At 48.7% G+C, this 26,635-nt stretch overlaps 1 protein-coding gene and 1 long non-coding RNA gene across 4 annotated transcripts in view; one reads left to right on the top strand and one right to left on the bottom strand.

The window, feature by feature from the left end:
- Positions 1-26,635, top strand: part of Synj2 (synaptojanin 2) — a 94,048-nt gene that overhangs the window by 8,503 nt on the left and 58,910 nt on the right. For both annotated transcript variants that reach the window (XM_038338794.2, XM_038338793.2), the window contains exon 2: positions 23,997-24,083. In XM_038338794.2, coding sequence (XP_038194722.1) covers positions 23,997-24,083 — 87 coding nt within the window. The remainder of the gene's footprint in view (positions 1-23,996; positions 24,084-26,635) is intronic.
- On the bottom strand, positions 15,568-25,454 carry LOC119820451. Of its 2 annotated transcripts, none has more exons than XR_005286506.1 (6): positions 25,220-25,454; positions 24,326-24,892; positions 19,079-19,248; positions 16,332-16,466; positions 15,972-16,139; positions 15,568-15,625 (listed from the first exon to the last, which is right to left on the bottom strand). It is a non-coding gene; the product is annotated as an uncharacterized LOC119820451 (long non-coding RNA). The 2 variants fall into 2 exon arrangements; XR_005286505.1 differs by having other exon boundaries at positions 24,326-25,165; positions 25,279-25,454.

Genomic DNA, 26,635 nt, shown 5'->3' with positions numbered 1-26,635 from the left:
AAACCCAGCACACCGATGCAGGCTTCATTGTCATCTTGTGTTGCTCCTGAATTAATAAAAATAACCTAAGATCGTGTCCTCGATCCGGCAACTAACAAAAACCGTAAAACCATAGCAGTGCTGGGTGGCGGCACACACCTGTAAAGACAGAAGAGCTGAGAGTTCAAGGCTGTTCTGTGCTACTTAGCAGCTTAAGCTCCTGTTGGAGCGCCTTGGTTTTGATTGTTTTGAGACAAGCTCTCATACGTCCCAGGCTGGCTTTGACCTCCTGAAGATGATCTTGAATTTCTGCTCCTCCTACCTCCACCTCACGAGTTCTGGGAAGTCCACCACCATGCTGGGTTCTGCAGTGCTGGGGACTGAGCTATGTCAGCCCGCATTCTACAGTCCCAGCCACTCAGCCTTTGCGTGGCTGTGTGATGACCATGCTCATTTTGTGGATGATCTAGCAGCCGCTAGATTTTGCAATAATTTTATTTTTTTTAGTGGTGAGTGTGTACCCAGCCCGGTCTGATGTTCATTACAAAGCCCAGGCTTTAACCTAAAATGGGATTTGTTTTTCCAGCGTTAGATGCTAAGCTCAGGACCTTGAGCATGCTGGGCAAACATTACTATACTATATTATACTATACTATACTATACTATACTATTACAAACTATAACCAGAGCCTCCATTAGAGGCTCATTAAAACACAGATGAAGAGGAGAGTAGACCCAGATGTCAACCTCTAGGCTCTGCATGTATACACACACACACACAAACACACACACACACACACACACACTTGCTCACCAATGTCTGTTCTTAAAACTACATTTTCATTACGGCATAAGATTAAGAATAAACTGACTTGGGGGCGTGGCGTGGCATTGGTTGAGACAGTGGTGAGCCTAGCTGCTGTGGTGACCTGAAAGAGACTGGTCCCAATAGTCACATGTATTTGAATGCTTCCCCAGTGAATGGAACTGTCTAGAAAGGATTGGGGGTTATGGCCACTGGAGGAGGTGTGTCATTGGAGATAGGCTTTGAGTTTTCAAAAGCCATTGTCATCCCACTTAGAGCACATTCCCCTCCCGCCCCCCCCCCCTGTGTATGTACATCAGATGTAAGCTCTCGGCATGCTGCTCCAGCACCACGCCTGCCTGCTGATCTGTGCTTCCTGCCATGATAGTCATGGACTCTAATCCTCTGGAACTATGAGCCTTAAATTAATGCTTTTTTAAAATGCCTTGGTCATGGTGCTTTGTCATGACAAAAGAAAAGTAACTAAGACAGATTACCTTTCATGACAAAGTAACTGATTGTCCTTTGGCTGGAGAGGGCACAGTTTGTGTGTCTGGGCATGTAAGATACTGTTTTCTGTATGTTTTAATGAGCTGTACATTATATGAACTTAGATTCACCAGGGATCTTATAAGAACATTATTTTTAAGAGGAAGTTGCTGTTCTTTGGCTCCTGCCAAGGGGTTCAGGGGAGCCCAGCTGGCTCCTGCAGGCAGGGATGACCGATGAAGATGCTGTCACGCATGGTAGTGGGACATGAGCTACAAGATAGAGCAAATAGACTCAGAAGAAAGACTTGAGGGTGCTTGCCCAAGAAGGTGTGAGCTTTGGAGGCGCTTCCATCACTTCCCTGGGTATTCAGCGTGCTGTTTGCTTCCTGGCTGTCTTCTTTCCCAGGGACATTATGAGGAGCTTAAGGTGTTGATGTCCATCTCGGACACTAAGAAGCTCTAAGATCTGTTCCTGAGGTGCCTGGGAGTGGAAGGACAGTCATGTCTGAGCTGTTTGGCATCCTCCATGAGGTCAAATCAGAGTGGAAAGTGCTGACTTGCTGGTTAGTTTTGTCATACCTTGACACAATCTAGGACTGCCTGAGGAGACAGTCTCAGTGAGAGCGTTTAGGTCAGGTTGGTCTGTGGATACGTCTGGGTGGTGAGGAGCAGGTGTCTTGCCTGCATTAATTGAGGTGGAAGACTCACCCACCGTGGGTGGCACCATTCCCTGGGCTAGGGGCTCCTGGGCCGTGTAAGAGGAGAAAGTAAGCTCAGCCCTAGGACCATGAATTCCCCTCTGCTCCCGACTGTGGGTCTGCTGTGAGAGCCACTTCAGGTTCCTGCCTGGGCGTCCCCAAAATGAGGGACTGTGACTCTAACTTGGAATTGTAATCAGAATAAATAAACTCTTAACGTTGCTTTGCTCTCAGGGTATTTTATCAGCAACTTGGAAGGAAACTAGGGTGACCGATAACCCTCAGAGCTGTGAGGTGAGCTCGTAAAGCAGCCACTTTCCAGTGGCAGCGGATAAAACCCAGTAACCTTCCCACCTGCCCTCATTTGCCAGTTAGAGGATCCAGGAGGAAGAGGATTCCTCTCCCAGCACGACTGCACTGCCGTACTGAAGCTGTGATCCGTGAGAAGAACACCGTGTTCTTAGGAGGACACTGGGAGCAGCTGAGTTCAAACGGGAGTTTGATACACACTTGGTACTCCTCCCACACAGACGTGCCTGTCCCTCAGTCTTCCCTTTCTGTGCAATCCCGTGTGACAGAAAGCTGATAGACATCCCGATTCCTCTTTTCCTCGCCTCAGCCAGCCTTCCCACAGGCCCCACTGTTCTCACCTTAAAATATACTGCTAATTCCACAGAGCCTTCCCTCGCTGCCATCACCTAACCACTCTGGCTCTCTCCTGGACTGGGTAGCAGCTTCCTACTGTTCCTACCAGCTGCCGCCCTCATCATCCCCACCCCCATGCAGTAGCCCTGAAGCCTGCAGGACCCTGTAGCTTTCATCCTTCCCACTTTTCCTCCCACACCACCCACCTTTCCTGGGCTCACGTAAGCCAAAACATGCCTGCCCTTCACCAGCAAGGAAGAGTGGCCCTTTCCACGTCGGCCACCAGAGCTGTGGGGAGTCAGTCACCACTGTTCTCAGACCCTACCCTGAGTCATGGTTCATGAACATGCTACTTTACAGGGGAAGATGGCCAACACTGAAGCATGGTACGTGGAAACAGGCCTGGGGCATCATGTGTCTTACTCAGTGTGATGTAACCTTGGTGTGGGAGTCTCCGTCTACACTGTCGGGTATGGGGGAACCTCCGTCTACACTGTCAGGTGGTGTGGGAGTCTCCATCTATACTGTCGGGTGGTGTGGGAGTCTCCGTCTACACTGTCGGGTGTGGGAGAGTCTCCAACCACACTGTCGGGTGTGGGAGAGTCTCCAACCACACTGTTGGGTGTGGGAGTCTCCGTCTGTACTGTCGGGTGGTGTGGGAGTCTCCTTCTACACTGTCGGGTATGGGGGAACCTCCGTCTACACTGTCAGGTGGTGTGGGGAGCCTCCGTCTACACTGTCAGGTGGTGTGGGAGTCTCCATCTATACTGTCGGGTGTGGGAGAGTCTCCGTCTACACTGTCGGGTGTGGGAGAACCTCCGTCTACACTGTCGGGTGTGGAAGAGTCTCCGTCCACACTGTCGGGTGGTGTGGGAAAGAGCTAGGCCAGAAGGTTTGAAAATGATTGGTGACTGACAAGTCTACCAAACCAAAAAAAAAAAAAAAAACCCATTTCTAAAGCCGAGCAATGACATAGGCCACCAGCACAGGGTGACCAGACAGAGGCCTCTCTTACTTACTCTTTGTTGCTATGATAAAAACTGTGATCAGGCAATTTATAGATTCCTTTTTGGTTTTATGGCTCAGAGTGAGTCAAGTGACAGGGAGAGGTGGCAGCAGGTGGCTTGAGCAGGAAGTTGGTCGCATTTCCACTCAACAGCAGGAAGCAGAGAGAGCAAACCGGAAGTGGGGTGAGACTGTAACCCCTCAAAGCCCACCCAGAGGTGTTCATCCCAAGAAAGGCTCCTCCGCCTCTTAAAGACGTCTTAGTATTTCCAAAGAGTTCCACCAGCTGGGGACCAAGTTTCAAACACCCGAGCCTGTTGGGGGCAGCACTCAATTCAAAACACTCTTCAGACCTTAAAAAGACTTGTGTTGATGGATTGTTTAACCTTAAACAGACTTTTATGGGAGAATTGCTTTAGTCCTTAAACAGATTTGTGTTGATGAATTGCTTTCATTTATGAGAAAGGTACTCATTTGGATTGGGGGGGGGGGCAGGCTTGATTATTCAATAGAATGACCCGAGTTCAGATCCCCAGCCCCCGTGTGAAAACATCCAGGCTCACTATTAGCTTATAGCCCTAACTCTGGGAAGCAGAAACAGGGGTCCCTAGACATTCTACCTTTATGAGGTTGCCAGGGGTCTTGGTTCATTTTCTGTTGCTATAACAGAATACCTGAGGGTAACATCTTTATAAAGAAAAGAGGTGTTTATGTAGCTCATAATTCTGGAGGTCCACGCCTGTGATGAGAGGACTATGTGAGATAGTGTCACATGGCAGGGTATGTATGCGGTGTGTGTGGGGGTGGGGGGTCACTTCACTGTCAGTCCACACCTTCGGACCAGCATTGGTCTCTTCATGAAGTCACAACCGGTCACTTCCTGCTGGGCTCCACCTCTGAAAGCTCTACCTCTTCTCTGCACTGCCTCATGGGAACCCAGCTTCCAGCACACGAGCCTTCAGGGAACAAACGGTATCCAAACCACAGCACCAGGGTTCAGGATAGACCATCCAGAGCTTATATTGAAGGAAGAAACGATTTTGCTGAGCCTTTGGCCATGCCTCGCCGTACACTTAGTTACGCCCTTATGTTAACTCAGACATTAAAATAAATAAATTACAGAGATGGGTAAGAGCTTATTAAATATTTTAAGAAACCCAGCTTTCAAAGCCATAGAAGAAAATTTAGACAGTGCCTTTCCAGTTTTATGGTACGGAAAGACTTTTAAAGTAAAGTATAAAATTCAGAGACCATAGCAGAAAGCCAGAAAGATCGGAGAAATACTTTGTTGACACATACGGATAGAAAAATAGACAAACACCTTGTGTGTGTGTGTCTGTGAATTTTCCCAGATCTGTGCTGGGGAGGACAGAGCATGTCTGTCTCTCACCCTCGGCCATGCTAATAGATTTGACTACACAAAAATTTCACAATGTGCTGTATGGCAAGATGCCTTAAGTTAGAAGATAAGCAATAGCCAGAAAGAATGTGCAGCCCTTAGACTCAGAAAGGGCCAAGGAGCAAGCATGGCGGCATAGAAGAAGGCCTATGGAGCACAGGACAGATGGACAGGGAGAGCTGGCAGGGAAATAATCACTGATTCTTAAAAGGAGACGTTCAAACGGCCCTAACAATGGTGCTGGCACAGCAAGCTCTGCCTGGCATGGCCATCTGAGTGTGATCATAGCTGCTGGGCTGAAGGCTGAGTCTCCCTCCTCTGGCCTCCTGTGAGTCACATGGAGGGAGGCTGCCAGCCGACTTTGCCAGTCGCCCAGCCCACCTGGGCCTGCAGCTGTGCCTTCACACCTGTTTCCCTCCCCAGAGCCTAACCCCCACCTTCCCCAGGACATTGTTCTGGCTCCTTGGATGGGTCCTCAAGACTTCTAGACAAGTCCAGACTGGTCTTGCCTTCTTTAGGTTCTAGTCACAACCTCCAGATGGCCAGAGTAAAGCTGGGACTATAGGAGATCTGCTTGCCTCTGAGGCAGGAAAGGAGAGACTGGGAGTGGGTGGGGCTTGTCTCTTAAAGGGACAGGGTTCCCAGGTGACTGGACAGGCCAGCAGATTACAACATTCCCGCCTTTCTCTTATAATAAAAAGGCAGGGAGTCAGGCATGGAAGGTTGAAGGGATTGGGACAGCGGATTCTCAAGACTGCTTCCTGCTTATTTGTGGGTGTCGAAGTCTTTCTTGGGAGGCCTGAGAAAGCTGGGTGCTGGTCACATCCTGGGGTAACTGGTCACTTTATTCCTGCCCAGGATTTGTGGTGTGCAACTATCCGGTGTCTCTTGGACCTTGCCAGGTGTTGGCAGAGCTGAAGACAAGATTAAGTTTAGAAGGAAAAAAAAAAAGTTCAGGACCAGGGAATTGAGAGGGGTGTATCTGACCTGTTTAAGGTGGATTCTTCAGTTCAACTCCCTGGAACTCACAAGAATTCTTTGAGTTTGTGAAAACCTAAGTTTTAGATACATATGTTGTATAAACAGCAGCAATTTATGTCAGAATGACTGTGACTGGTGCTTTTGCATGATGAAAAGTGTCTTTAGAAAACAACCAAAGAGAGTTCAGAATCTTGGCCTTGCAGCAGTGGTAGCAGCAGGACTCTGCCAGGGTTGGATTAATATAGCTCATCAGCATTTTTTTGATGATGTTAAGACTATGGACGGCAGCAAGAGAGAGAAATGGGATAACTTGCATTTGTCCTCAGACCTTTATTTCTTGCAGGTACACACCTTAATAATTTGCTTTTTATATATCTTAAAACACCTTTTATTTAGAACATGGTAAGAAGTTATACTGAAATTTGTTTGGTAAGGTTGTCCTTTTTGAACTGGCAAAGCCTCTCAGCTGTCAAACTGCATCAGAGATCTTTGAGAAGGATAAAATTTTTACTTAAGTTATTGATTAAAAATGACAGAGAACTTACTCGATTGGCTACCTAGAACCACTCCTCAGGGTCGTCCATGGTCATGGAGGGCAGGGGCTTTCAGGGCTGTATTTGCCTTCTGTTGTTAGAAGCAGGGCCTTCCAGGCTTAGATGATCCTGTGGGTTAGGAGATCTGTAGGAAGACAAGCCTACCTTGCCCTGAGCAGCTAGGCCATCGATTCCATTTGATTCTTCGTCCACATCTGGAGAGCTTCAGGAGTTTAGATGAAAGGCAGGTCTTCCCAGTGGTTAGCACTTAAACTTGATGGAGCAAATTGCGGATGGACATTGTTCTGTGCCCATTATGTGCCCATTTGTCTTCTGCTTTTTTTGGAGGAGATGGGTTGCTGCTGCTAGGAGCCCATCTGACGGGCCAGGCCAGCAGTTTACAACAAGTGTTGTCTAAGATTCTGTGTTGTTGTCTGTGTGTGCGGTGCCCGCTTCCCTCCTCTCTCGAAGCAGACCAAGCTGCCAAGGTACTGCCCTTGCCACACCTCTGAAATCTTTCATCAGGGCCCCAGGGACATCTCCCCTGTGGAATCTTCTACCTCGTTTATCTCCCGGGCAGTCTTTCTCTGCTCTTCCAGCACTTTCCTTGCTCAAGCTTCCAAACACTTCATTCTCCTTCCTCACTGTCTCCCTCTAGCAGCATCTAGTTAGCACCAGCGCAGCATGGAGGAGCTTGTGAACCTCGGGTGATCAGGGACCGGGTCTCTCCCTCCACTCAGACTCCCTACACCTTGCTACTGTCTCATGCAGGACAAGAACACCCACACCTGTGTGGATTACAGCCCAGGGCTTCTCAGGGGGTGAGTGAGAATGCTCCCGTGCAGGCATAAGGTGGGAAGGAACTTCAGGGGACAACCCCTGTAAGGAAGAGGTGGGGAAGAACCCAGGAACCAGTTTGACTGGTCTGTTCAGGAAGAAACGTGGACAAACTGGAAGAGTGGGCAGAAGCCAAGCCTCCATTTGCCAGGCAAAGGCCTGGGGACCCCGTGGATCAGCAGCTAGTTGGGACTCAAAGGAAGGATCTAGTGTGGAAAAGGGCTGATTGGAGCCCTGCTCCAGGAGTAGGTGGCCTGGTCGAAGCACACTGTTCAAGAAGATCCCTCATGTCTCTAGAGGCCGTGTACACACAGAGAAAGGTGTGTCTGCCTGTTTTCCTTGTTCCTGTTGGCCCCTACTGCTCTGTGTAATGAGCTGACTTCTCTTCTCCTCTGGCAGATGGTTAGCCAGTCCTGGGTCAGGTTGTTTTTTTAAGGTACACATTGCCTCCCCTGATTCCCAGACTCTGGTTAACCCTGTACTCCAACTATCATGTACAGAACAGGTTACACCCTCTTGACCTAGCCACCACATCCAAGCTGATGGATCTTCAAAGGGCTGGGGTGGGTGAGGTTGAAGTAGGAAGGGAGGAAGGAGAGTAGTGGAGAATGTGGGAAGAGGGGTCCCCATTCAGAGCCTGTTCCAACTGTGAGTGTGGGAGATTCTGCTTTCTTTCCCGTTCTTCTGGACGGAGACAGTCGCACAGCTGGTGGAGGCTGAGCATTTACTGCTTTTGATGCCCCTCTCTCCAGAGCTCTTTGTGGCCTAGAGAAAGACAGTGGGGAAGATAGGAATGTGTCTCAGCAGCTGACTGTCTGGCTGGTTGGCTTTTGTCTTGGCCTCAGCTTCTGTTTCAAACAGATGTTTTGATTTCCACTGTGCTTAGCAACCCTTTCCGCAGCCTCTCTGTGCCCCAGAGAGACCATTGTAAGAGAGGCTCCGGCGCCTGATAAATGGGAAGGAGCCGTTACCACTGAACAGCGTCCACACATGGGGTTCATGTGTCCTCTTGAGACCCTGAAACCCAAGAAAGTGGTGTCACATCAGCCCGGGCATATGGTCTGAGTGGTCCTTTAGTCTTGGGTTGATGGCAGTATTCAGTTGACAGCTTATTTTTCTAACCTGTGAAGGGCTTTGCTGGCGGTTCCTTGTGGAATGTAATTGTGGAGAAGATCGTAGAAAGAGTAACTGCATTTTGACTGTGGACCTGGCTTAGCTGCCTTCTTCCTAAGAGTGTGCTTGGACTGGCCTGGTTCTTCCCATGAGAAGATGGCTATAGCTGAGGGGATGACCCTCCCCACCAAACCACCCCCTACCCCAGGATGCTCTTGCCCCAGAGCTGTGTCCTGGCAACCAGAATCCTGAGGATACACATTGACTGTGCTTGGGGATGAGTCTTAGATCCCTTGGAATTGCGCAAGCATGGAGCTCCCAGGGTCTTCTCTGGTCTGCAAGTGGCCCTGGTGGCCCTGTCCTTCATTTGTAGCTCACCGGTACTTTCTCTTAACTCTTTAACTATGGACACAAGGTTTAGCATAAACCATGTTGAGAGACATAGACAACATCGCTCAAGTTGCCAGGGAAACAGGACCAAAAGTCAGCCCATAGAGAAGTGCTTTTAGAAAGAGCTGTTAACCTGCAGTCATTGTGAGGCTGGACTCCCAGCCTCAGCCCCTTTGCCGCGGTGGCCCTCCTTACCCGCTGTCCCTTTCTCAGTGAGTCCTGTCTCCATGCTTGGTGTCTCCATTCTTTGTGTTGGTAATCCTTCTTGGAACCTTGCTCTACTAAGAAGATCCCTCTCCGCCCTAGCCTTTTAACTCCCACAGCCACTTCCTGGCATCTCTGTCATCTGTGTTAGACAGTCTGCCCCTCCCAGCTCCATCTTGGTTGTGGCCTGTCTCTCTGTTGCTCACCTGCTGCCATCTTTGGCCCTGCTGGGTGGGTTGGAGACCCCTTGAGCCTTTATCTTTCACAGCCTCCCACCCCAGGGCCTCAACCTTGTCTTGTCTTTAGGAGGGCAGAGACCAGCCCTGCACTGTGCCCCGCCCTCCTCTGCCTCATCTTCCTGGTCCCACGCACTTGGCCAAGCCTGGTCCCTGATTGACTCTTGTCATTTGTGACTGAACTGCTTCTGAGGTTGGAAGTTTATTGAGATACCACTCTGCCATTTGGGTGGGTGTGGTGGTTTGAAAGAAAATGTCCCCCAAAGCAGTGGCACTATTAAGAGGTGTGGCTTTGTTGGAGTAGGTGAGGCCTTGTAGGTGTGTCACTAAGGAGGAGGGCTTTGAGGTCTTGTATATGTTCAAGACATGCCCAGTGTCTCATACCTCTTCCTGTTGGCTCTGAGTCAAGATGCTCCTTCTCTAGCACCATGTCTGCCTGTGTGCTGCCTCGCTTCCCACCTTGACAATAATGGATTAAACCTCTGGACTAAACTATAAGCAGCCACCACAATTAAATGTTTTCCTTTATAAGAAGTACCGTGGTCATAGTCTCTCTTCACAGCAATGGAAGCCCTAACTACGATAGTAGGTCTCGTGTTCTGCTCACAATCTCTGAGTCCAGTTGCCTCTTCAGCCGGGACCCTGAGCTCCACTCACCCTCCTATCACCTTCTCTGCTTTGCCCCCCTCACCCTCACCCCTCACCCTCACCCTCACCCCTCACCCTCACCCCTCACTCCTCACCCTCACCCCTCACTCCTCACCCTCACCCTCACCCCTCACTCTCACCCCTCACCCCTTACCCTCACTCCTCACCCCTCACTCTCACCCCTCACCCCTCACCCCTCACCCTCACCCCTCATTGATGACCTGGCTCCTCATTGCACCAGAACACTGAAGCCATGGGGAAAATTTTTCACCGCTGTGGCTGTGTGGTGCATCACCTTGTTTCCGCTGAGCTTTCTCTGCTGCCGTCCTGGACATCGGGAATGGCTCCTCCTCAGGGCTGCTGTAGATCCTTGTCTTAGCCTGTTGCGCTCCTCCATTTTCTCTGTTGGATCATGTCCCTCACCCCGTCAGATCTGTATTCGAAGGCTGCCTTTGTAGTGAAATTATTTCAGACTGAATTAAGGTTTCATGTCTTTCCCACTTATCATTCCCCACTTCCTGTTTAAGTTTTCCACCTCCCTTTGTGTTTATCTAGGGCAGTGGCTCTCAAGCTTCCTATCACCACGACCCTTGAACTCAGTTCCTCACACTGTGCTGACCCCCAACCCTAAAATTATTTTTGTTGCTACTCCATAACTGTAATTTTGCTACTGTTATGTCATAATGTCAATATTTGATATTTCCAATGGTCTTAGGTGACCCCTGTGAAGGGGTCATTCAGCCCCCAAAGGGGTCGCTACCCACAGGTTGGGAACCGCTGATCTACCCTGTGCTTAATCAGCTGTCTGTCCATGTTGGCACTGGGTAGTCTCTGTCCCTTCTGCTGTGCTCATGCAATGCCACAGCCCCTGGGCTTTTCTCTCTACCAAGTCCTCCCTTACCTGCCAGTACACCTCCATCCGTCACTCAGGTTCCTTCTTGGCTACTGACACATGCATGGCTTAGGTTCACTCTGGGGCAGATGATCTTCGGCTGGCTCACTGCCCCTTTGCCTAGAACCCACCGGACACGTCATTTTGCTCTCTGGCACGTGCTCATTGAGTATTAGCATGAAAGGATGAGGGCTTAGAGAGTAGAGGTTACCCTCAACAGACAGGTTGTTTGTGGCCAGGTCAGGGAAGCAAAGTGTTCCCATGTGGGAAAACTGATAGGGAAATTGACAGAAGGCATGGAAAGCCGAGCATTCTGTCTGTCCTTGAGACATTAGGTAAGGAAAGGCAGCCGTTGTGGATGGGCAGCCTGCAGGTGTGTGCACTTAATCATTGCTGCTTAACATAAACGGAGGTCGGTCACCAACACCGAACACTCGGGAAAATTTTCTCTGGAAAATTCTCATCTTTGCAGACTCCGCTGACACACCCAGCTGCTGAGCAGCGGCTGCACTTGTCAATCTGTCCCTACCAAGGGGAGACCTGGTCTCTGCCACATACAGCCCCACTCAGTAGCGCTGTTCGTTCGTTACCTGTCTGGTATTTGTAGACACTTGGACTGTCTGTATGTTCTAGAGAAAAATCTGTGTTCTCCATCAGCTCTCTTAGGAAAATGGAGTTGCTTGGTGACAAGAAGGGTATGCAATGAATTGTGGTCAAGGTGCTGAGAGATCCGGCTTCTGCATCCAGGCATTGGGTAACCGGGTAGCGAGGCTGCTGCACTCTAGGGGTGGGATACATGGAGGCAGTGTGGAAACATTGAGGAAAAACTTCATGGAGAGCCTTTCTGGGAGGAGGGGAGCTAAGCTTTAAAGGAATCGGCTCCCCAAGGATGAAGGTTACCGAGTCTAGGGGCTGAGCAGTGGCTCCTAAAAGATATGTTGGAGTCCTAGGCTCCAGTACTTCCCAAAGAGACCTGTGTTAGTCATCCTTGTGCCGCCGTGACAAAGCACCCCAATGAGTCAGCATAAGAGGGGATGGTTTATTCTGGGCTCGTACCTTTAGGGGTTTCGGCCCATCTGGCTTCATTCCATTGCTCTCAGGCAGAACATCATGGATGGAGCACGTGGTGGAAGCCAGCTGCTTAGCTCATAGTCTAACTGGCCTGGCAGAAATGAAGATATTCTAGAGACACTTAGGCCTCTCAGTCTGACCGTCCAGTTACCAAAACAATGGACTCGAAAGGGTGGGAATCTCACGCGGGGAGAAGAAAAGAGAGTATGTGGGGTATGGGGTGTGGAGGGGCTTGCCTCCCTGAAAGATATTTCACACAGGCTTAACAAATTGTCCGAGCGCTCTTCAGGAGGAGACTAAAGCCCAACAATGATGTGCTGGTGCCTGGCAGGACCACACCTTGACCATGACTGCTCAGGTGTACATAGCCCCAGTGTCTTATTCAAACTGTACTCTCACTTTGGGAGCCCTAAAATGAGATTCAGATGGGACTTTTTTTTTTGGGGGGGGGGGTCACTAGATCTCTTTGTCCCTCTCCCCAAGATAGTTTTTAAATAAACCTACTTTCTACTTTCTACTCTTAAATTGACTCTTCTGATTAGTTTATTGATGATGGGTGGCCAAACCTGACTTGAGGCTCAGGCTGCAATCTCCAAGTTTGATAGCAATGAGACTCCTCCTTCTCAGGGTCCCACTTAGCCCTGCCTGATAGCACCAACAGCCTGGAGACTAAAGCACCAACACAGACCACAGCTGCGCTCCACTACACAGGGTACACGAGGTCATGTTGGAGTGGGCTGAGCCTGTGGTCCAGTGTAATTGCCGCAGTCATGTGACACAGTAGGACAGGGGCATGTAGGAAGAAGACAGGTGAGGCAGAGAGTAGCTGAAGCTACAAGCCCTGAAACGTCCAAGGCGGTTGACAGCAGCCACCAGGAGCTGGAGCAAATGGAATGTTCCCCTGGATGACCCTGGACTCACCTTGGCTTAATTAACTTTCGTCCCCTCACCCGTGAGAGGGGATGTGTTTGTTGTTTCTGGCCAGTCAGTTTGATGGGAAAGTCGGGGCTTCACATATAATGGTCATACCCACAGAGGTCAGACCTGTTTTGAGCTGTCACAGCGATAAGTTGGCGATAAAGCTGTTTTGATTGGGGAGTCAATAATTTACAGGAGTTGAATGGGACAAGGCAGCCCTGTTGAGTTTTGTTTGTTAGTTTAAAAACTATTAGCAGAAGGCTGTGTCAAGGCATGTTTGTTGGGCTCACCTTCCCAGCCTGGGTCTGATGCTGAGTCCACAGGGCCACAGGTCTCCTGGAGTCACCTTCCCACCCGCTGAAGTGTAGGCCGGACCCTGTCACTTGGTCTCACAGTTTCCTGCCCTTTGTTCCATCTGCTTGGGTTTATTTATGGAGCTGAATGAAAGCACAAAAGCTCCTTTGTTTCACGGTGAGCAAAGTGAGGGCCGGATGACACTCGGGGCTGTGTCGAATGTAAAGCTGCCGGAGTTGAACGCCTTGTTGGTGGTGGCAGGATTATTTCACTGCACTTTTCTGGCGAGAGCTCTTCCTTTCTCCTCCTTGTCCTGGCCCTGGCTACACCTAGAACCTGGGAGGACAGCGGGTGTAGCCAGGGCTATGCACTGTAGTTCAGGCCCCCACAACTGTGTTCCACAACTCCAGAGAAGGGGCCGGGCCTTTCCTGGAGACCCCTTAGACTCATGACAATACCCACTCTTTACCAGGGAGCATTCTGGATGGAGAGTGTGCCCTCCACCACACCCCTTTCCTGAATGTGCAGCAGAGGCAGGAAGAAGATTCTGGAGCACACTGTTTGTGTCCCTGTGTGGGCCCTGAAGAAGTGTGACTTTTGCTGTTTGAAATGAGGGTGTTCTAAAGAGAGGAGACCTGTGCCTCCCTTTAACCAGCGGACTATTGAAACAATAGGTTCAGAAACTGGAATTTCCCCAGGATTGTCATGCTAGAACAAGGAAAAATTGGAGTCTGGTGCCAAGCAGAGGAAGATGTCTCTCGGAGAGTTCACACAGTTCTGGCAAATGTCAGACCCTTGGCAGCAGGCAGTGATAGGTCACTGAAGCGTGGGACCAGACTTTGATCAGAACTAGTGAGTCATACGCACCTTCTTGCTCTGTTTACCCTTAAACCTCATGCTGGATCCATAACATGAATCTGAGGGGTCCCTAGACTCTTTGTTCTTCTTTCCAGTGTGGCCACATTGAATAGTTTTTACTATTACTTATTTCTTGAATTGGCCATTTGAGGGCAGGTCGTTAGGACTGCCAGGGCCCAGGTTCTGACCCTAACAACCAGGGTGGCAGAAGTCCTCGTGCTAACCCCGAGTCTGTACATGAAGATATCCTATGCCTTACTGGTGGTGGCTGGGGGCCAATGACTCTGTAGGGCTGTTCAGATCAGATTGGGGACCTTGTGGATGTGTGCAGCCATCTGGGTAGCACTTAAAATCTGGAAGAGGGGGCTAGAGAGATGGCTCAGTGGTTCAGACCATTGCCTGCTCTTCCGGAGGACCCGAGTTCAATTTCTGCACCCATATGACAGCTCACAACTGTCTATAATTCAAGTTCCAGGGGATCTGACACCCATGACAAAACACCATTGAACATAAAATATAAACAAACAAACAAACAAATAAATAAATAAATAAATAATCTGGAAGAAGCAGCAAGAAGAGGAGACAGAATGAGCTGGGAAGATGAAAATGGAAGTTGGTGCCTCTGTTGTGCTGGATTGAAAGAGAGACAAAGAAGCTGAGAGCCAAGGAAAGCCCCAGGACTGGCTCCAAAAGCTTCAGGAAAGAGAAGTCCTGCAGATCCCTCCATTCGAGTAGCGAATCTCACTGCTGGGTGCTGATCTTCAGCTTTGCAAGACCGTGTGTTTGTGTCATTTTAAGCCGCTGTCATGATCACTTGGTATAGCTGCAATGAAGGCCATCAAGGACAGGATGGGATTAAATAGAGTCAAGCCTGGGTTCTGGTAGCTCTGATAAATGGGGCCACCTCTCCTCAGTACAGCAATCGCAGAGACAAGCCATAGGGAAAACCGGATGAAGGAGATGTACACGAGGGTGCGGAGAGGGGTATCCAGAAGGCTAAACGTCTGCAATTAGACTTGGTTGTTTTTAGAGATCGGAAACAAAACCCAGAAGGGGACAGTGAGATTAGCAGCAGTAATTCCTATTGGGAATAGTTTACTTTTTTTCTTTTTTTGTTTTTTTTCTTTCTCATTTTTTAATTAAAAATTTCCATCTCCTCCCCTTCTCCCCCTTCCCTCCCCTCTCCTCCATCCATACCCCTACTCCCTCCCTCTCCAAGACAAAGAGCCATCAGGGTTCCCTACACTATGTTAAGTCCAAGGTCCTCCCAACTCCCCCTAGGTCCAGGAAGGTGAGCATCCAAACTGACAAGGCTCACACAGAGCCTGTCCATGCCGTAGAATCAAAGCCCATCGCCATTGTCCTTGGCTTCTCAGTCAGCCTCCACCGTCAGCCACATTCAGAGAGTCCGGTTTGATCGCATGTTCCATCAGTCCCATTCCAACTGATCTTGGTGATCTCCCGTTAGTTCCATCCCACAGTCTCAGTGGGTGAACGCAACTCTCACGGTCCTGACTTTCTTGCTCATGTTCTCCCTCCTTCTGCTCCTCATTAGGACCTTAGCAGCTCAGTCCGGTGCTCCAATGTGGGGCTCTGTCTCTATCTCCACCCATGGCCAGATGAAGGTTCTGTGGTGATATGGAAGATATTCGTCAGTATGGCTATAGGATCTGGCCTTTTCTGGCTCCCTCTCCTCAGCTGCCCAAGGAAGTAGCTGGGGGCGTCTTTTTAAAATAGGTTTGCTATTAGTTTTTTTTTAACAGGTTTGCTGTTTGGAGCCTTTTCTGGGCTGGTTCCCTTTTTCTTTCTCCCTGTCACAGAAACCAGGTGGCCCACTTGACCCAGGACAGAGACCTTGGAGGAAACCTTTTAAACAAGCATGCTTGGGTCTGGAGAGAGCGGGCTGAGACGCAACACCAGAGCCAGCTTTCTGTACGGAAGCAGCATATAACGTTTTAAAAGTAGTATCCGTACCCAGATGTACACAAGGCAGGGCCAGGGAAGAAACTGCCAACATGACAGCTCCGTTGTTCGCAGGAAGGTTCTTCTCGTGAATAAGAGATAGAACATATTCTAGTGGCGTCTGGAAGAGTCCAGAGCAGAGAGAAAGAAGTGGGCTGGGCACGGCCAGGTCCAGGGAAGCTGGGGAGCGGGAGAGAATGGTGGAGATAGTGAGGGCAAGAGGGGAGTGCTGGGTGGCAGGGAGGCAGGCAGGAAGTGGATGGATGGTGTGGTGGCTCGAGGGCAAATGACCCCCAAATGGAGTGACACTAGGAGGTGTGGCCTTGTGGGAGGAAGTGTGTCACTCTGGAGGCGGGCTTTGAGGTCTCTTACTCAAGCATCCCTTAGTGTGACTTCCAGTTGATTTCCTTGTTGCCTTCAAGATGTAGGACTCTCAACTCAAGCACTGTATCTGCCTGCATGCCGCCATGCTCCCCGTCGTGAAGATCATGGGCTGAACTTCTGAACCTGTAAGCGAGCCACCCCAATTAAATGTTTTCTTTGTAAGAGTTGCTGTGGCCATGGTGTCTTCATAGCCAATGAATACCCTAATTAAAGCAGACAGAAGATTGAATGAATGTGGTGGCTTATAAGGAGGAATAGATGGAGGACGGGAAGGGCCTGGATGCTAGCATAAACTTTGAAATGTATAGCACGGGCTTGCAATGCTGAGGGTCCTGAACTCCTGCATGCACTTCAGCACGCAGATGGGCACCACAGGTAACTCGAATGTCCCTTCTGCCAGAGGCAAGGGAAATGACTCCTTTTTGGGGTACAAAAACCCCATTTCACAAGTTCCTGAGGAGTTGCTAGCTTTTACTTCCAGAAATCTGTCTATAGTCCAGCTTGAGTTCATTTCTGGATATATAGCTTGCCTGTGAGACTAACAGGAGATACGTTCAATGAAGCTGGGTTGGGAAGAAGACAAAGATACCCAGCGGCCCCCAAGTCCACGAGCCTCAGATGTAAATACAGCAACAGATGCGCATAACTATGCCATCCTGGTCAAGGTGTGGTCCTGCACTTGACAAGTCATACATGGTCTCCTGGCCTGGCCTACAGTTGTCAGAACTGTGACATTTCTTCCTGAGAGGTAATCCTCCTCTGGCTGGCCCCAGGCTCTATCTTTCCCCTCCTCCCACTGCTTGAGATTTCTGAGGACATTCTGGTTCCTTGGGGACCTTTGTTGCAATAGTCTGATAGCCAAAGAGAAGAGCATGTTTCTCTCTCAAATACCTTCACTTGCTAAGTATGATTTCCTGACTGCCAGGGTTGATTGAGTCAGGTTGTTTAAAGGGTGTGTCTGTGGTTCCCAGTCCCCTTCTAAGAGACTGAGACCCTCATTTTACAAATGCCTTCCTTGCTGAAAGCAGCACCTCAAATGCCAGCAGAGTCTACTTAGTGTAGGGTCCAGCACCAGCTAGTCTCGGAGAGGCCGATGGTTTCATTAGTCACAATTTAGGTCACTTTGCGCACTCCCTAAAAAACGAGGCCCAGTCAAGTTTGGGGGAAATTAACTCATTGAGCTGATTCTTAATCTTCGTGATGTCCGCAATCTCCTTGAGAGTCTGTGGCTCCTAGCCATAAAAATCGACGTACAATTTCAGTGATTGTATAGCTTTCCACAGCTATCCCTCGAGGTCTCTGTGGCTGCCAGGGACTTCTTCTGCCAGCCTAGGCCGGGAGGCCTGGCGGTAATAAATTCACACTGAGGGCGGATGGCTGTTTTCCTGCCAGGCTTCCCCAGCGCTTTGCCAAGCTCTGGAAGCAAGTTCAATGGCTCCTCATTGTTTGTACATTTTACACTTACAGATACACCCAGCTGTCTAAATTGTGTTGTAACTCGGAGTTTGATACGGCGCCTTTGAGGTCATTTGTGCCTGGGGCAGACTGAGCGGCAAGGGTTTAATTACCTATATTGCACATGCTCCCAGCTAATGTTGAAGGGTGAAACGCTGGCTTCTTGACTGATTTTGAGAGCGAGTGCCCCTTTGAAGACTTATTTGATGCCACTGTTTGTACATTTTGTTGGTAATGTCACATTTTTGTTTTGACACTTGTTTTTTAAATTTTTGTTTCTTATCTGTATGGGTATAGTGGCTTTGCCTGTGTGTATGTCATGTGCCACATGCATGGAGTAGCCATGGAGGCCAGAAGAGGCATTGGTTCTCTAGAACTAGAGTTATGGGCAGTTGTGAGTTGCCATGTGGGTGCCATGTGGAATAGAACCTGTGTCGTCTGGAAGAGCAACCCATGTTCTTAACCACTGGGCCATCTCTCCAGCTTATTTATTCACTCATTTATTTTGTATGTTTGTGTGTAGGTGCTTACACAAAAGTCAAAGGTCAACTTGTAAGTCCTCTCCTACCATGTGGCTTCCTGGGATTGAACTCAGGTTGTCAGGTTTGGTGGCAAGTGCTTTTACCAACTGAGTGTCTTCCTGACCCCTTAGTATATATTTTCAAATGGCCCTCAAGGGACTGGAGAAATGGTTCAGCACTTAGGAGAACCTGGGTTTGATTTCCAGTATTCCCATGGCAGCTGGCAACTGTCTGTAACAGTAGTTTCAGGGGACCCAGTGCCACCTTCCAGCCTCTGCAGTCATCAGGCATACAAGTGGTACACAGACACACATGAAGGCAAAATTTCTGTACATATAAAATAAAAAATAGATTTAAGTGGCTCTCAGCCCAGTACTGTAGCACCACCTTGCATTTCTATGTGCAAAGAGGCAGTGATATCCCTTGGAGAAAATCACTTGTATATAATAAGCTTTATTCTATTGGACTTCTCGTGCCAGCGGCTATGCATTCAGTGTGACTTGATCAATAATGCGTATTCAGTAAGGCATCTTTAAACAGAAAAGCAAAGCCACAGCGGTTGACTATAGCCATCCTGACATCTTAAAGGGAAAAGCCACAAATAATAAGAGCTGGGTATGAGGAACAAATACAAGGATACAGAAAAGCAGTCCTGACTCAGTAACTCAATTACTGTGATAAGATCTAAGCTGTCCGAAGACAGAGTGTTTATTTTTCTGCACCTCCAACAAGGTTGCTAAAGCAACAGACTGTACTTACCGGGGCCAGAATATTTGTAGCCTTGAGTTTTGCTATGGGGTACCTGCAGAAAAAACCTGAGAGTCCTGGATAAGTCGGAGTAGGTGGGGCTTTAGTCACAGCCAGCAAGGCGAGGAGTGGGAAGCAGTTGCCACCTCCAGTTGGTTTGTTTTCAAATGCAGGAACCGCAACTGTGACATACACAGAGAGACAGCTGTGGACATCTGCAGCAGGCGAGCGTTTATAGCAGTCAGGCCACGCTCATCCTTGAGTCGGGGACACCTCGTGTAGGAATTTATGACTACGTGACCGGAGACCAGTTTACCCCAAGGTGGTTCTCATATTTAGAGGATTGTTAGGAATACTTTCACGAGATGGCGTAGCTCAGCATCCCACTACAGTTTTACCCTCCTCTCATCTCTAAATCCAAGTAACACCTTACACATCCACGTTACAATTTAATTTACAAAAGGTCATTCCTTTTAAAGAAATTTTACATTCTTTTGTGCATGTGTGTGCATACATGTGTTCATGCGTACATGCGTGTATGTCTGTGTGTGTGAGTGTGTCCATATGCCATGACACATGTGGGGGCCTGAGACGACTTCCTGGAATTGTTTTTCCTTCTGTTGTGTGGGTCCCAGAGGTCACACTTGGGGCTTGGTGGCAAGTGTCTGTGACTGCTGAGCCATCTACAAAAGGTAATTCTTCAAGATGAGGAATGAGTATCAAACTTGGCTTACTCTTCAAACCTTGTAAATTACAGTCTGAGTCATATGACTTACAAGCTACAGAATCATTTATCTAGCCTTCATGAAGATAATATCAAAGTGCAGCTTTCCCTCCTGAGCCTGTGTCTTGGTTGAGCGTGTTCTGTCCTTTCCTAAGAAGTTCTCGCTCTAAATGCCGATGTTTATGAAAGCATCCACTTGCCCTTGTCTTCACCTAATCAATTCTCTAACTTTGCTTCACTCTGAATGTCTCTTCTTCAGGCATAGTCAAGGCCCTGGCTTTACCTGAGTGGGTGTCCCTAAGGGGAGAACTCAGGCTATTGGCCGTTTTGGACTGAGTCTCCCTGCTGCCTGACACAACAAAGGGCAATAGGATATTATTACTGCTTCTCAGCCATGATGACAGTCAGCCTTCAATTTCTTGTTTGTTTGTTTGTTTTGTTTTTTTGAGACAGGGTTTCCCTGTAGCTATAGAGCCTGTCCTGGAACTCACTCGGCAGAACAGGCTGGCCTCGAACTCACAGAGATCCACCTGTCTCTGCCTCCCGAGTGCTGGGATTAAAGTCATGAGCCACCACTGCTCTGCTCAGCCTTCATTTTCAGATGGCTTCCTGGCTCCATCCTGTCTGCAGAGATGGAGAGTCTGTCTTTGACCTTACTGACTGCTCCAGGTGTACATCCCACCAGCCACCAGTCCTGAAATCCTTGTGTCCTATTTAGTAAGGGTCTCAGGTTCTGCCAAGGGGAACCTGGTAGCCTCCCACTGTGTCTTAGTGGTTCTGTTACTGTAAAGAGACACCATGACAATGGAAATTCTTATAAAGGAGAACATTTAATTGGGGTGGCTTACATGTTCAGAGGTTTAGTCCATTATCATCATGGTGTGACACAGTGGCATGCGGGCAGCGTGGTCTGGAGAAGTAGCCAAGTGTCCTACATCTTAGCAGGCAACAGGAAGTAGTCTGAGACACTGAGTGTGGCTTGAGCAAATATGAGACCTCAAAGCCCACCCCAACAGTGACACACTTCCTCCAACAAAGCCACACCTTCTAATAGTGCCATTCCTTTTGGGGGACATTTTTTTTTTAAACCACCACACATTGCTTCTAGGACCAACTCGAGAAAAGGGGGGCAGGAAGCATAGTGAGCAGGTGGCGCTGGGGCTGGACCTGGTTCTTTGTCTCTAACTTGTAAGGACATGTGGTCTCATGGATGTGTGTGTTCTATAGAGGACCAGCTGAGAGAGATAGGAAGTCCAATCTGCTCTGGAAAATATGACTGGTGGATACTTTGACCTAGGGTGTCAGGACAGTGTCAGCTAAAGCTAGGTTTAGTGTGCATGGTGTTTGCCAGTGTTCTGTGTGCTCACTTGTTTTCTGTGGACATCTTCAGAGGAGAGAAAGTCATGGCGGTCAGATTGTTCCCAGCTTGTCTGTACCCAGGGCTGGTGTGAGAGTGTATCATTTGCTGTCCTCTCTCTGTGTCTGTCTGTCTCTCTCACACACTCCATTCTAGGATCTCAGTTCTTTCTGGAGATTGGTGAACCCTGGGAACCCTTCCTGGTGCGTGGGAGGACAAACGCACAGTTTCTCTTCCCACCTCGATGAAGATGCAGTGATGAGAGACAGATCCAGCCAGCTTCCACCCTCAGCCTCTCAGGGGAGGCCTGGAGCTCCTGGACAAGAAAAAGCCACCTCTAGGTGGCCTGGCAACTGAAAGATTATGGATTATGTATTTTATTTTGTTTTCTTTGATTTTTTTGACTGTAAAGGAGCTAAGTACAGAGAGACATTTCATTATATGGGCTGCCAGGCTAGACCAAAATGGACATTTTAATGGTATGACTTCAGGATTTGGATCTAACAACATGATGCTTTGAAAAAGAGTTTCTTCTTTTGTTTTCACAGAGGACGAGACTCTGTGGATTGCTTCTATCCCAATATGGTATGATAGACCACGCCCTCCTGAAAGGTTGCTATGATCATCTTCAAAAAATTACTTCGCTCAACTGCCGACTGAGATAAACCTGGCAGACAGGTTATACCATAAAAGACCTAAATAACAACGCCCCCATTCAGCAGGAAGCAGTTTGGAGAGAAATAACTGCGCCCATTTTCCCGAATATTGTTTATAAATGTTCTTTTACATTTAAAGGGGGAGATGATATAGATATGAATAATTTGCATTGGTATAGATTTTAAGGTCAATTTTGTTATATGTATATGTATTTCTGCTTTTGATTAGGTATTGTGATTGTGTAGTTCATTTAAGAATGTAATGTATAATTAAAAAATATAGGTTAATGGATAATCATCAATAATAGTTAAGCTTGTAGTCATGTTATTAGATTTTCTAGACATGTAGAGATATATTTCAGTTAGATAGACATTCTTCATATCTTTCAAAGACTGCAGAATATGGCATTTAATGTTTTAATAACTTAGGGTTTTTCATGACAATGAGACACGTCTGCTCCTGGCAGCACCAATCTACTTCAAGAGAAAGATGGGCATCGAAGAGGCTACTTATGGAGTTTGTTAGCCATTTGGGCAAGAAACTGCTCTTGGCTGGACTGTTCCATAAACTGGACACAAAAAACCTGCAGAGAGAGGACTGCTGAACTTGCCTAAAGGTGAGATGGTCTTTCGGGGTTCCTGATTCATGAAAGAGTCTGCGAGACGTTCTACAGGACACAGCAGAAAGTGACTGAACTGTCTTTGGAATTTCCTGCTTCATAAAAATGTCTGCTGGATACTTATGGGCCTGTAGGCTGAAGATGGATGCCCCAACGGTACAGAGGAACTTTGGATGACTGTCCAGGCAGCGAGTTGTCTCTGTCATTTCTAGAGTTTGAAAGTTACTTATTTCTTGTTTACTTAGGTAGCATTGTATCCTTCTGGAGTCTTTGATGGAGTTAAAAAATAAATAGATAGTTATAGCTTTCCTTGGTTATGATAAAAGATAAAATAGATTTAAATATTGTAACTGTAATACTTGCTTGATAACTGTTTTGTTATATGTAATTTTGCTATGTTAAAGTTAAAGCCTTTCTTTTTTGTTTAAACAGAAAAAGGGGAAATGATGGAGGAGAGTTATCTGTCTATGTTTCTTTCATTGGTTAATTAATAAAGAAAACTGCCTTGGCCCTTTAAGAGACAGAAAATTAGGTAGGTGGAGTAGACAGAACAGAATTGTGGGAACAAGGAAGTAGAGTTGGGGAGACGCTTCAGGCAGTCGCGATAGTGAGTCTCCATGCTTCTCCTCTCCGAGATGGACGCAGGTTAAGATCTCTCCTGGTAAGCCACACCTCGCGGTGCTACCCAGATTACTAAATATGGGTTAAAGGAAGATGTGAGAATTAACCAATAAGAGGCTGAAACTATGGGCCAGGCAGTGTTTAAAAGAATACAGTTTCCGTGTAATTATTTCGGGTGTAAAGCTAGCCGGCGGCCGGGTGGCGGGACACAGCCCCGCTCCCACTACACAGGTGAAGCATCATTTTGAGAAAAGATCCGTAGACCTGCTCCCCCTCCTGGAATCCCGAGATGCATGTCTATGTCATCCCAGCGGGTGTCCCTGTGCACCTTCCTTCTTGCTCCTAAACCAGGCTGGAACTTTGTTTGGGTACTGACATCATTGCTAGTCACCCAGCAGGTGACTAGCATGCTGCAGCTTGCCTTGGGGCTCACTTGCCACAGCCCTGAATCACCCTGACCCGTGTGCTCTGATAATGCCTAGTTAGAAGCAGGTGTCTTGGGGATTTCCTAGATAAAGTTCCTGTGGCTGGCACTTAAAAAAAAAAAAAAAGACCTGGATCGCACATGATTATGATACCTCACCCTGTTCTGAGTGTGTGTTGTGCAATGAAGACGAAGGTAGCAGCCAGAAACAAGGTGCCCAGCACCACCATCCACCCTAGGGCTCCCTGCACCTTTCTCACTTCCCCCCCACCCCAACACACAGGAAACTGCCAGTATTTCCAAAGAACAAGCCTTCCGTGGGAAGGTCTAAATCTTTGCATTTCTGATTCTCGGATCCTAAAACCTGTACACATGGTGTCTGTGGGCTGTGCTATTGTCTGCGTTTCCTTTTTCGCGTGGGTGAGAGCCAGATTGGCAAGCGCAGCGTGAATGAACGAGCGTGAACAGAGCCACTTGCTTGCTGATGTCTCTCTGATCTGTTTGTCTCCCCCCCACCCCCCCCCCCAGCTCCGGAAGAGAAGGAAGTCATTAAAGGACAGTATGGCAAGCTGGCGGATGCCTATGGCTGCCTCGGGGAGCTGAGGTTAAAATCCGGTGAGTATCCATGGCTCAGCATGGCTCAGCGGGCTGGTCAACAAGCTTTGGGAAGCCCCTGGTGTTAGCCAGGGAGGCCATCCGGTTAGATATTCTGGGTTAACCACTTTCATTTCTGAAGATGTTGCTTTAGGTTTTTCACCCTGCTCCTCTTTGGGGGTGGGAGGAGGAAGAGGGTGGCAGAAGGCTGGTGGTTGCCTGTCTGGGGTAGAGGGCATGGTTCCCAGCCCAGGGAAGTTTACCTGCCTTGTTTTCCGGTTCTGAGTTTTTGCAAGGTGGTCGGGCTTCTGCTCATCCTTTCTCATACGTGCTTTGCACCTGGCTTTTTAGGTTGCAAGGTGGGCTTGGGCCATGGCTCAAACCATCGCCTGAAACGGCATCACTGGACATCCTGGGTGTATCTGGAGAGAGAAAGGGCTCGGGGGGCGGGGGGGGGGGCTGGAGAGGAAAACTGCGATGCTCTACGTGGGAGTGAGAGAGAAAGGAAACTGCATCCAAACGGGTCTGACGAAAGAGAGAGAACCCACAGGAAGAAGTGGGTAGCCCTGCTTACCCCGAGCCGGTGGCAGCCACCTCTGCAGCGCCTGTCCTGCAGCCCTTCTTTCCCCCCCTCCCAGTGAGGAGAACCTGTTTTAAGTCTGTCTCACCTATCATCAAAGACTAGGCTGTGGAGTCCAGTGGCTTTTCCAGCCAAGGCCAGGGCACAGGTCACATTCCTGATGAGATCGGCTGGGAGGCTTCCAAATTCAGGCTTTGGGGGGTTTTCGTGAGCCGAGCATGTGAAGAAGATTCTTGGCAGCTCACAGCCTCTGTTTGCACAGACAGGGTTTTAGGGCTGGCCAAACAGCGGTGATGTGCTTGCTGCTACTTTTCTGGGCCATTCCTGTGGTAGGGGTATTCCCCACCACCACCGCTAGATATGATGATTACACTCCTCACTTCCAAATCGGAAATGTTTAGGAAAAACATGCGGTACTCATGCGACAGAATGAACTTGTTAGATGCTTGTGTTGTGCCACAAGATTAGACCTAGTTAACACGTTCAGTCTTCAGCATCAGCTGGTGAGATAACCATTATCTCCCTGTTTACAGAAAAGGAGAAAGGAATAAGGTTCAGAGATTTTTTCCTGACTCACCTTGGGGTGAAGAGTTCACCTGGAATTTACAACAAACCCAGATGTCTCCAAACACTGACTTTTTCATGAGAATGGGAGCAGCCTAGGTTTGGGCTGGGCTTTGCCTCTGGATCTTTCTGAGGTTATAGATCCCTGGAGTCCTGATCTTGCCCTGCGAGGACCATAAGGGTGGTGCTTCCTCCTGCTTTAGCCTTAGCCCTGCTCCCCAGGGAGGTAGGCTTGATTGGCATCCTGCTCTCATGCAGAAGGGAAGGCCTGGAAGCTGCCCTCTCACACCCTTCTGCAGTCACCTTTCCCCCGTTTGTCATCTCTGGTGTAACGCCCGCCCGGGCACTTGGCAGGGTTCACAGTCCAGTCTTAAAGGTATAGCTGGCAGTTTTTTGAAACACGAATGGATGATACATTTATCCCTGGCAGGGGCTCGTACCCAGGGAAGCAGGGTAACTGGCACCAGCTCGAGTTGTTTTCAAGTAGGACCTGGACTTTACACATGTGCCCTGTGGCATCTCAACCGACCCCATGTATCTTTCTGTTAGGGGGCTGGTGTCCAGCGACAGGAAGGAGTGACATGTGATAGCCTTCACTTTCTCATAGGACAGGGGTTTTCCTGAGCTGTGAGCTGAGGTCAGATACTGGGTGTTGGTTCTGAGTAGGATGGGGAACAAGCCATAAAGAATCCTTGTCTGGGCGAGCCTGGGTCTCTGTGGGGTCCACTGCAGGGAGTGGAGTGGCCAAGTGCCCTGCCCTCCAAGCTGGCCAGGTCTGTGCATCCTCTTTCCTCAGCTCGTACCCCCACTATCCCTCTAGGGAGTGAGTGGATACAGCCTCCTGTGGGGCCAGGTCAGACCAGCCAGCCAAGCAGGGTGCCTGATCAGCGGGAGGCTTGGGTACAGTGAAGACACCAGCAAGGTTTCTGATGTCCTCCCAGACCCCAAAGCTGCCTTCAGGAGTCCCTTCCAGAGCTGGTGACTTTAAGTGTGTCTGGCCTCTTGTCAGCACCTTCTGGAAAGTGTGTTGGTGTATCTGAAAGATGGGAGGATTGGATATTAAAACCAAGCATTGCCAACTACCCCCCTTTGGTATGTTCAGAAAGTACTGGCTTGAACCCAGAGTTACTTACCTCTGTGTCTCCTTGACCCGGGCTGTTTTCCTCTGTGCTTCTCATTCTTAGGTGTTTGGGGCATTGGAGGATGGTGCCCTGTGGGGTGTGGCTTCTGATGGTTTCCTCCTGGGTTTTCAATTCAGACAGAGTTAAAGTTCAGTCCTTTGAAAGAAGAACAGGCATTTGTGTTAGAAATTGAGAAACACGGTTGCATGAAAGCCTATCCCGAGCTCCCGCAGGCGGGAATGGCTAAGAGTGCCTGTGATTAGCCGTGAGCTGGCTTATACACAATACAAGCACAGAAGGGCACACAG

Source organism: Arvicola amphibius, chromosome 8 (genome assembly GCF_903992535.2).
Source record: "Arvicola amphibius chromosome 8, mArvAmp1.2, whole genome shotgun sequence".
NCBI classification, from domain to species: domain Eukaryota; kingdom Metazoa; phylum Chordata; class Mammalia; order Rodentia; family Cricetidae; genus Arvicola; species Arvicola amphibius.
The sequence above is the reverse complement of the archived record's forward strand: the minus strand, read 5'-3'. Positions and strand labels throughout refer to the sequence as shown.